Source organism: Crassostrea angulata, chromosome 8, assembly GCF_025612915.1.
Source record: "Crassostrea angulata isolate pt1a10 chromosome 8, ASM2561291v2, whole genome shotgun sequence".
In the NCBI taxonomy this organism is placed as follows: domain Eukaryota; kingdom Metazoa; phylum Mollusca; class Bivalvia; order Ostreida; family Ostreidae; genus Magallana; species Magallana angulata.
The window spans coordinates 25096806-25108447 of record NC_069118.1 but is presented as its reverse complement, the minus strand read 5'-3'; the positions used below and the strand labels follow the sequence as shown (position 1 = coordinate 25108447).

At 33.6% G+C, this 11642-nt stretch overlaps 1 protein-coding gene across 2 annotated transcripts; it reads right to left on the bottom strand.

Moving 5' to 3' along the window:
- Positions 1 to 6502: 6502 nt before the first annotated feature.
- Positions 6503 to 9069, bottom strand: LOC128160452 (uncharacterized). Of its 2 annotated transcripts, none has more exons than XM_052823769.1 (2): positions 9021 to 9069; positions 6503 to 8453 (listed from the first exon to the last, which is right to left on the bottom strand). In XM_052823769.1, the coding sequence occupies exon 2, from the start codon at positions 8440 to 8442 to the stop codon at positions 6781 to 6783; it is 1662 nt and encodes a 553-aa protein (XP_052679729.1). In that variant the 5' UTR covers positions 8443 to 8453; positions 9021 to 9069; the 3' UTR covers positions 6503 to 6780. The 2 variants fall into 2 exon arrangements, with proteins under 2 accessions (XP_052679729.1, XP_052679730.1); XM_052823770.1 differs by lacking the exon at positions 9021 to 9069 and adding an exon at positions 8768 to 8967.
- Between the last annotated feature and the right edge of the window lie 2573 nt (positions 9070 to 11642).

The following is an 11642-nucleotide window of genomic DNA, read 5'->3' as shown; positions in this document are numbered from 1 at the left end:
CAGTTATCAGAAAATGCTTCGTTTAATGATTTATTCCACACACAAAAAATGATGTCAAAATACAAAAATTTTCGATTTTATCCCTAATTATATTACAAAAGACGTCATTGAATACTACAACATGAATATCAATCCATCATTTATGCAATGATTGTAAAATTGTAAAAGAACTAGGTTCAAGTACATTTTCAGTCATATTTTGACCTTTTTTAAGTGATTTTGAAAAATAACACAAAATTAATAATGGAAATTTAGCATTTACTCACACAATCATACCAAAAAAAATTCAGCTAGGCTATAAACAGTTACCTGATTAAAATGGTAATTGTGTTATCATTTAAGTTGTATTATACATGTATCGTATTTTTCTTATAATTTAGCAGTAGACTCAATTTTATACAATAGTTTATTGAATAGAGAGCAATCGCCACTATGCAATTTACATTTTAACTTTGTTGTATATAAAACATCAAAAGGTTCTTTATGGGCGACGACGGCGGACACATTTGTCTTTATAAAAAAGCTATTGGGAAATATGTCATTTTTGTGGTTTTTTTACTACATCTTACAAATATGACATTTTTTAACGCATTATTCCCATTTGAAAACAGAATAAACATTGTCAATTTATATTACAAAACACAATGAAGCGCTGCTTTTAGTTCAGAATAGCTGTTGTATAGATTTTTAACAAAAATTGCTTCAATCAGCAAAACTTACCATCAGATTCTTTATCATAAACTATATGTTTTAAATAAAGATGGTACATACAGTACCCGATAATATAAATGGCCACAGTTTCTAAATTTTCATAAAAGGTTTTCTATTTTTGAATGTGGAAAAGAGGATAGTAAATGGATCTATTATATGTTTAAGAAGTGCTAAAAATTTAAGCCAGAGCATTTGGTACATGTATAACATATAAGGAGGGGATTAAATGAATGATCTTCCAGTGTTTGGTATGATCTCAGTATAAGGACATATTGTCTTGAATGAAATGTGATATCCCCCCCCCCCGATCTGCTCCCTCAGAATAGTAAACCCTTATTCAATTTTAGGGATTTGAAATGTTTTAATTTCCCAATTAATTGTAATTCATTCATCCCTGAGAACGAGTTCTATGAGCAATATGATTCGCTTCTTCTAATTTTTGTAACAGTTTTCTCTTCAATTTTGCCCCCAGCTATAAGTTGGGGTTCAGTTCGTTCCGTTCAAGTTTTCTTTTTCTGACTATATTTGAATTAAAATACATGGCGCCCTGCAACATAAAGTGAGGTCCATGCAGCACCGCCTCCCTTGTTGCTACATGCCTTAATGAGTTAACAGAAACAAATCAAGTGAGATTATTTTCTATATCCAGATGTTATCTCTCTTATTGGGACATCCAACTTTAATGCAGTGTATAACTTAACTACATTCTCCCCCCCCCCCCCCCCCAAAAAAAAAAAAAAAAAAAAAAAAAAAATTTTCAATTGACTTAAATCTCGGTGTTTCGTCCTTGATAAATTGAGTTAGAATGACGTATAAAAAATAATAAGGGAAGAAAAAATGAAGATATAAAGGAGTGATTTATAAAGCATTTTTATTTTTAAAAAATGCCAGGCATGTTTTTTTTTAAATTACTTGTACATGTGTCAGCTCTGCGAGAGCATAGATCATAAACTGATAACTTATATATAGAAATTGAAAATCATGTTGAGTTTTATTTCATTAACAAAGATTTTTTAAAGATGCGAGTCTCCGATGCTGTTTTATATTCAAATAGTTGAATACAACATTTAAAATTTGGTTTCTGTCTGAAGATGAACAACTTTGTTATATTTTCAGAATGATTTCAATGTATTCAGGTACGTTATTCTGATTTGAAATTTTGATTTACGGAGTGCCACTGTTGCAGACACTGTCAATTTGCAAGTTTAGTCATTTCTATGTTCATCATTTAGTATCATGGTTTCTCCACAGGTGCTTGAGGACAGAACCCCTCCACTCCCACCCCCACCCCCGATTTCTACCCCCAGGGTAGATAACTCTCCGGCTTTTGATAGTCATCTACATTGACAATTTCTGAAAATAAATGAAAGTTAATATTCAACGATTAATGTAAATTCATACCCAACCTGCATAAAAAAGTATATTTATGCAGAGGGCTGGCTCGAATATAACATATTAATAAGCCTATTATATAATTTTCAGATATGATGCATGTCACATGCGTAAATTAATGACTTTTAACATTTCCATATCAAAAGGAGAGTCTAAATCTGTGAGGTGAAAGGAGGATATGAAAAGGGGGAGGGGTCTCTAAGCACCTACGTGATTAATCATGCATTAGACATGCACAGTACGAACTGACCTCGTATTGACCCTGTTGACCTGGATTCCGGCCATTACTCGGTCTACAGGCAGTGTCAAAAGTTCATACACGTACATGCATATGTATCTAGTCGGCTTACATGTCTAAATCTTTATGTTTATGAGTTCCATTTTATCTATAATTTTATTCATATTAGGAAAAAAAATATCTTTTTATATGTAAGCCCAATTTCATGTGAAATTTAATTAAAAAAGAATTCATATAGCTAGGGATGCCTAACTGCAGTGATATGTAAACACAAATAGGGCACGAGCCCTGTTTACATGACAAAGAATTGTCAGCCCTGTATCTTGCTTTTAACTCCACGAATGACTCTCAAATTTCATTTGATCCTTAAGGTCTTCCGCTGGGAGCGGAAGACCTTACTATTAATCTGAAAATTTTTCAAATTTCTTCTTATTTTTTTTTCTTCTAGACGCCAACTTTGATCCTTAATATCTCGCTCGTTTGTTCATCGATTGTTTTGAAATTTTCAGGACTGATAACATGCCGCGTGATGTTGTCTTTGCATATTTTAGTTGAGGAAAATACACATCCGGTTTTGAGTTATTCCCCTTTTATTAAAATTGACGACTTCTTTTGTCCAGGGGGGTTTAGCTTTAACGATGACTGTCAGAGTCTCAAAGATGGGCTGGTTTGGAAGCTTATAATACATTGAAGTTGTGCGAGATATATTTTATTTATTATTTGAATGCAAATAAAAGGGGTGGTATAGATGTTGAAACAAAGGTAAGAAAAAAATTCAAAAAAATTCGCGTATTTTCCGTGTTAGTTTTCTACCTGATAAAAATTTGTTATAACATGTATTTTAAAAGTTCTTCGTCTTACCAAAACCTTTCATTCGGTAAACAGAAAAAAGGGGCTGTCTCCTATAATTAGGGAGTTAGAGGCGTCAAAAGTGTCAACTAAGAACTACATTTATTATACTTTGAATTGAATGTTTTAGAAGAAATCTATCGAATTAACATACACACTTAATTGACTAGCAATTGTTTGATGTACATTTAGTACGACACGCGAGTGAATGAAATCGCCCAATTGATCGAAAATCGGGTCACACCCCACTTCGGCGATTTACTTGTACGTAGCTTCCGGTAAATATTCCAATTATATGAATGTATATTTGTATCAATTAATCCAAATAGATGATTCTTTGTTAATGATGATAATCCAACACCAACTATTACTTACATTGTAGCATAATAGACAATGTGTATCATCTTGTTGCGATGACACCCCCCCCCCCCTTTTTGACCGTTCAAATATGGCAATCTATTTTTAAATCCGGATTACACACGTGCATTGTGAAAAGCCCTTTTACTTGAAAACGCTTGCTTATTGTTGCTTATTACATCCCATATAACGTTTTCATCAATTCTGAATATAAATGTTGACACATTAAAGATGCATTGTCATGACGTCAGGCAATTATTAATTCAAGCTTGTAGGTGGAATGAAAACATGTTATATGACATAAAGATAACAATAGTCAAGGGCTTTCCGTCATTTTCAAGCCATGATAAACATGATAAAAAGGAATCTCAAAATAAGAAAATAGACACAAAGTAAACTGCATTCCCGGCATATGTTCACATTGTATCATGTGTCTCAGAATTCCTATTTTGGACTCGTCCACTATAACTTCGAAAAAATTAATGAATGAGACATTCTGGCGCGTAGTCTTGTAAACGAATTTTCCATTGGTCAGAATGGATCTTCCGTGAGGGTCGGGGTAGGTATAAAAACCAATTTAATCGTTCAAAGTTTTGAATTGTTAACAACGATATATTAGATCGAATGTTTTAGAACGATTTATAAACCCAAAATACAGTTATTTTTAATCGATTGACGTGTGGGCATAGGTATTAAGTAGGCGGGCATCCTTACACCCCATTAATTGAAGACGAATAAAATCGCGTCCAGCAGATAGAATAGCAAAACTCCCTGGCATTTTAGTCCATGTTATTATAAATTTATGATTTTGTTTGTTAATAAAAATTCAATACAATTATTAATTAACAATGTACACTCTAGTACTCTAGTACAAAATTTTGTTGCGATGACCCCCCCCCCCCCCCCCGGCCATTATACCTTTTTTTAAATCAGGATTACACACGTGCTTGCATTTGCAGAAGACAATCTGGAACTTAACTGTTAACTATATGTTACCGATATCATCTCTTTGCAAATGTATTTCTCCTTAGTAAGTACGTGTGGTAACTTATACATGTAACTGTGATAACCATAGAGGAATGCATGATCTGCACATAATAACTAACTGCTTGATACAATATTTCTTTTTTTCCAACATGTTTTAAGTCAGTGATAATATGAAAATATATGCCTGACTTCATATCGGAAATTACTCATTTTCTTTATTCCTCTTCTCAATAAACAAAACAAACCAACAAACCAAATTGATCCAGATAAATATAATTATCAAAAATAAACCAAAAAAACAAACTACACATATTCATCCTTCACCCACAATATTGCCTTTCCGATATTTGTCATCGTTGTAGACCCGTGTAACAATCTATTTAGTAGGTGCTTGCACGACATAGAACCTCTTGCTGATCAACGTTTTCATTAACGCATATAAAGGAAACAATTATTTAGATTTTTTCTTGAATTTATTTTGATGTAAATAAAAAAGAGAAGAAATTAGTTCTCAGTCTCTCTTTATGCTTTTTTTGTTAGCGGTTATTCTAAGTTCATTTTGCATATCCTTTTGTAATTTAAAAATATGCAATGTAAATCTTTTTTCCATGCAATATTTCGGATTAAGCAATGAAGAGTAGTATCTTGAAACTTCATTCAACATTTTATTAGACCTTTAAATTGTAAAATGCTAACAGTGAAAAGTGTGCCCGACTTCTTTTTTTTTTAAGGGAAAACTTTATTGATTAAAAAAACCTGATTCCAGACAAAATAAAATGACATAATCAGTTTGACATTCTCTTAGTGCAGTTCTGTAGCTCTTAGTCTGAAAAAGAATCGGATAGACGACCTAGGACCCAGATCGTCCATCCAAATTTCTTGAATATTGCAATTTCTTTCGTACGCGGACGCATGTTGACCGAATACTCACCGAGACTAAATGGTTCGTATTTTAAGTTTTAACTGCGTTTAAAGGTAATATTGGAATTCCGATAATTTTGAAAATGATTAATTAAATAAAAATGGTTAAAATTACCGTTAAATCACCGGCATCGGTGTTCCCCATGCGCTGATCTAGATGAGAAGGGGGAGGGTTCCAGACCCCGCCCCAACCCCCGCAAAATTTCTTTCCATTGCATGTACAATATAAAATTACAAAAATATGCCTCGGACATCCCCAGGCAAACTCAATAACCGTCAGACACTCAACCCCCACCCCAGGAACATTTTTCTTATCCGCGCATGCCCCCTCCCCTCTCAAAAAACAAAATTATTCTTCAGAACCCCTGTAAAATTTCCAGGATCTCTGCATACATTCTAAAATATTCATTGGCGCTTGCGTTCGATAAATAATGCGAGTAAAATGTTTGGTCTTTTTACCTTCATACCGGGCATACCCACTGTGTGATTATAATCGTCATCCATATTCTGTGTATATTGAGTCAATTATGATGATAAGATAAGTTTCTCAAATTAAATGCACATGCAAAATACAACATGCGGCGAATCAAACTTCAGACAACTTTTAAAGATTTGTATTTGCTTATATACATGTGTTTTGTTTCTTTTACTCAGTGTTTATACATCTAATATTGTACCATTATCAGGTATCAATTTTTGTATTACGTCACAAGTATGTTGCTTGCAACAAGCTCGTCTCTAGTTAGAAATACATTAATTTTCTAAAGCACTGTAAATAATCAAAATAGAAAAATAGAATTTGACAAAAATCGTGACCATGCCCCTTTTATATATCAAAGTCACTCATGTTTCATTAATGTTCTATTAATACTGCAAAATGGGTTTTGTCAATTTAACCCCTTATTTTTGATATAACGTTTTTTTACACATACACACACACATGTAAGTAGTGGTACATGTAATACCAGTATGTTATTTAGTTGTATAGGACTAAGCAACATCCGTCTGAAATCTATCTCTATTCTGATAATTAACACACCACTTGTCAATTTATTCGATAAGGTACAGTAGCTGTATTTCACGTACAAACGATGCTTATATTATGCCCCTTTTTCAAATAATGGAAGAAGATAAAACATTTTTTTTTAAAAATATACTTATTAATGTTAGAAATGAAAAAAAATACAATTATGAATTCAACAGTATTTCAAAAGTAAAGCTTAATTTGTTTCATAGAAAATGCCAACAATGATATTCATTATTCACAGAAAAAGGCCAGTTTTCTTTGATTTACATCACATTTTTGCAATTACATGTAACGATGTCTACTTTAGATATTTGATTTTCTTAACACTGCCTTTGTAATACTCGCACACAAACAGATTGTCGTCATCGTCTACGTATAAACCATACGGATCCTCCAGATCACAGTTATCAATGTAACGGAGAAATTGTCCATTCTGATCAAGAATGTGGATACAATGGTTGTCACTGTCTGCTGTCAGGATACGACTCTGACTGTCTGATATGATACCCAAGGGCTCAAATGGGTCTTTCTTGGTAACTGAGCGATTACCAGTGTATCTCCATCTGAGTTTCCCTTCCCGAGTAACCACCACTACTGCACTAGCCCCACAGTCAGCTACACAGATGTCATGGTTTCTGTTCTCTGTGATGTATTTATTATTACTATTCCCTGAGAACAAAGGGTTACCTACATCATCAAATTGAATTGTTTGTTTCTCTGTATACCTCCAGTAACGGACAACTTTGGATTGCGTTTTATCATCACTGTACATGGTAACTAGGAGATGACCAAAAGAAGTGACACATAGTTTACTAGGCGTCCACCCCGGTAATCTGATCAACTCTACTGTCACTCCATTCTTTAATTTATTTACTGTCCCTGTTGCTCCACTAACATACAATAGATCCTCATCACTGTCTACAGCTATATCATTGGGAAAATTACCTGAATTTTGTTCGATTGTCTGGAGGAGTGAACCTTTAATGTTGAAGCATTTGATATCATTGGTCTCTCCACTCGTCCATATCTTATTCAGACAGGTAACATTACGTAGAAATTTATGCCCAGTCTGTATTGTGGCAACAAGCTCCGGTTCATCCAGTAGTTCTCTGGCTGAAGTTTTGGGTCGGTTCAGTGACAGGACATTTTCTTCTGTATCAGTAGATAATAATGGGGTGATCTGCCCAAACAAACTATACAGCTTTTCGTGGTCTATTGGTTTTGGAATGAATGTTGGCAGTGTAACCTTAACTTTGGGTGGGGGCTTACTGAACTCACTGACCTTAGAGCTGTATTCAAAGGTTTGGGATACTTCAGTAGATTTCTCAAGTGTCCTCAAGGCCAGAATTATTTGTTTTATGAGGGACTGTATCTGTTTGATTTTAGCTAAGTGTTTCTGTAAAATTTCTTTGTGTTTCACTTTCATCTTGCTGATTTCAGTTTTCATTTCGTTGATAACGATGTCGATTTCTTTGTGCCATTGTTCTCCTTGTTTGGATATCGTTGTTGTAAGTTTATCGTATCCTCCATCCAGGTTGGAAAGCTGATTTTCTGAATCAAGTGCAATTTCTTCATATGTAGGGGAAATATGATATTCTAACTCTTTTGCATCTTTCTTAATATCATCTTTCATTGTCTTGTAAACTTCTGTAACTTCTACAAAGTTATGTCCTTTGTGCTGTTTTGATGCCATACAAGAAGAACAAACAAAACTATTGTTGCAATCCTTGCACTGAAATTTACAACTTTTTTGTGGATGCATTTCACATTTCGGATAAATGAGGGTTGATCTTCGTTCGTTGAAAGGGACTATTACATGTTTATAATATCCATCTGAGATATGATCTACTACACAGGGTTTGCAGAGGTTCACATGGCAAAAGTCACAGTAACTGTGTACTATGGCGGTCTCACAAAGACTACATCGGTGTATATCCTGGGCACTAGAACGGGGATCCATGGTTGTTCAATCTATAAAAAAGAATTAAAAATTAATATATATATGTTTTATGTTCAATGATAAATAATGTGTTCTTAACTATATAATTCATCCAATTACTAGTAACTAAAATTAATTTTTAATTGATACAAATCATGGGTAGGTTTCAAAAATGTTTCAATCATTTTAAAATAACTCAAGCTGATATAGTTACGTTTGATTACCTACTAGATAGTAGATAAAGTTGAATAAACAGAACGTTAGATTCAAAACGAAAGTTGGTTTTTAATGAGATGAATATTCTTTTCATCAATTTAGATCTAATCAGAATTATACGTTTAATCACCATAATTAGTGTACAGTAGTAGTTGGGGCTAGATGGACCGTGGATATCGGCCTGGGTAGCTCGGTCGTAGAATCCTGACGCCCCATGTTCGTTTTAACTCGAATCAAATCTACATATATCATAAAGCCGTTCGGGCTTTATTAAATTTGATCACGCCCCGACCAAAGGTTTCGCCTCCTATTACTCAAAGAACGATTCCTTATTCCTTAATCAAAGATACAAAGACAAGCCTTGTAATTTTACAATATCTTACTTTCTGCTAGGCGTGGCAAAAACGTGACTGATCCTGCTCTGAATGTGATCACCGGATTAGAGGTGAAAAAATACACGAGTTACTCCCCGTTCATCGCTATCGACTTTGCCTGCTTCCAGACACGAAGCACAGTATTTGAAAGGGGGAGGGGGGCAAACTCATCCGAATATTCGTGACGAGCAAATAAGAAAATAAAAATAAAAAATCAATGAAATTCCTAATCCATTTGGGGGGGGGGGGGGGCATAGTACTATAAGTACTATTACTTTAATTTCACTTTTCATTTTCTTGTTTCCAATTGAATTGTTTACAAGGTTTCAAAAAAGTAGGGGGGGGGGGGGGGACTTCATTGTAATTCAATTCTTTAGTTTATGTGAAATTGAATGTAAGTTGATATTATAATATATTGATATTAATATTGATATTATTTTAATATATCAATATTATTATATTTTTATATAATCTTCTATTCAAATTATTGAATTATGAGCGTTTGAATGGAACAGGGTCTACATCTAATAAAATTTGATTGCACGAACGCGGAGCTAAATAAGAATTTGCTTTGTAGAACACGGAGTTTCGACTTGTAGAGCGCGGAATCTTTACATGCAACAATCATGTTATTAAACATACATATGCCAATGAACACATCAAAGAGATAGCACAGAAACCATTAATTAGTCTAACTTTGAAACTATACGGTTTTTTTATGTCTGTGCCATGTCACTTTCGACTTTTACCCTTTGTAGCCCATTTGTAGTCGTTTCGAGTGGACTCGAGCACAAATCTGTGCATGTCGAAAAAATGTCTTTTTATGTCGCCAAGCAACGGCGAGAATTAAAAACGGTTTTGAATCCTCATGCGAGTTTTATAATCTCAAACAGATATCGAAGACATGTTGAACTGATGCTGTCTAATCTCGTGTGTATGTAGGCGACAAGTCGAAGTCGTATTATGTCGGCGCTTCTCGTCGTGTGAAAAAGTAGTTCGACATTCTACGAGTTGCGCTGCGAGTTTTCAGGACATAAACAATTCAGTTAATAGGACATGAAATGAGTTTAAAAGACTTCTGTTCAACATTTATTTGTACGAATTTGGTCGTGTTCTGTTCGAAAAAAATTTCAACATAGCAATGCATGGTGATCGAGCTGTTTTATTTTCATTTGATTTTTTTCTGTCCTATATTACATGGATGATCGTCGAATCATCTTTATCAGCAAATATCTTTGTTGCATAGGTTTCTGAAACTTTGATGGACCATAAAGATAAGTATCTATTAGAACCAACAAACGAATAACTAGCCAAGTCGTAAGAGGTTGTCCATACTTGTACATTTCTCGTAGAACAATCGTCACAACTCGTCAAGAACTTGTACGTGCAAGTTTCGACTAATCTCGCCTCATGCATTATCGTAGGAAATCTTCGATTCTGGAAAAGTGTCGAACATATATCGTACAAGTGTTGCCTCAAACTCGTGTTAAAAATAAAATTATGAAATATGCATATTTTACACAGGTTGGTCCATCTCGGTAAAATTCACAAGAGTTTTTCATGAATTGAGTGAAACGTTTTATGAATATTACTTTTACTTTCAATGAACACAAACAGTACATAATTAGAGAAGTATATAAACCATTACTACTTATATAAAAACGAACTGTTTGAAAGAGATGATATATAGGCAAAACACTGAAATTTGAATCATCAAAACTTTCCTCAGTCCGTTTCCTTTCAACTTTCACCGTATTCCTTAAGTTTTTCAAAACCAGCATCTCAGTTCGGACGATCCAAATTTTATCTCCCCTGTTCTCTTCAAACGCTCAGAATTTCTTAATAAGTGAAGATAATGGATAGAGAATTTTTTTTTTATTCCACACATTCTGCAGACATACAATGTATGATTATGATGCTTTAAATATAATAATTCAGAAGTGCAATTTTTTTGATAGAGAGAAAAAGAGAGAGAGAGAGAGAGAAGGAAAATTCAAGTAGAAATTGGATTCCAGATGTTCCAATGAGTATCAAAAATCTCATTTTCACCATTTTATAAGAAATAAAGTTCTGTGTTTCATAGAAGAGCTTTAAAGACGACATTGCATAAGAAACACTCAACTGTTTCTCGGTACACCTTGCTGTGTAAATATAGTACTTTAACCAAAGAAAAATGATATTAAGGATATCTTTGCTTTTACCAAGGATGCCTAGAATGAAAGTTTTCTTGGTAAATGTAACCTGAAAATTGATTTTTTCTTTTAAATAATGTTTAAAATTTTCTAAAAAAGATTGAACACATTCACAATCCCACAGTTTATGTTCTATAGTCTCCTCTTCTCTGTGACAAAAGGTACACATTTTAGAGTTTATTTTTTTAATTTTGAATAAAAAAGAGTTTGTTGCTAAAATTTTGTTAATTATTCTGTATTGGAACCATTGAAGTTTACAGTTTTTTGTTATTATGAAAGGTAGTTTATGGATTAATTTCCATTCCATGTCCTCTATATCTAATAATTCATTCCACCTTCTTTTACCTGTTGTCACAGAGGTATTATTGTTTTAAATATCATAAAAAAAACTTTGACTTTTTACATTTCATAACTTTATGTATGTTTTCTCTAATAAGCG

What these genes read in the sequence shown, in the direction of transcription:
- LOC128160452 (XM_052823769.1), bottom strand. Translation starts at nt 8,442, where the DNA reads ATGGATCCCCGTTCTAGTGCCCAGGATATACACCGATGTAGTCTTTGT.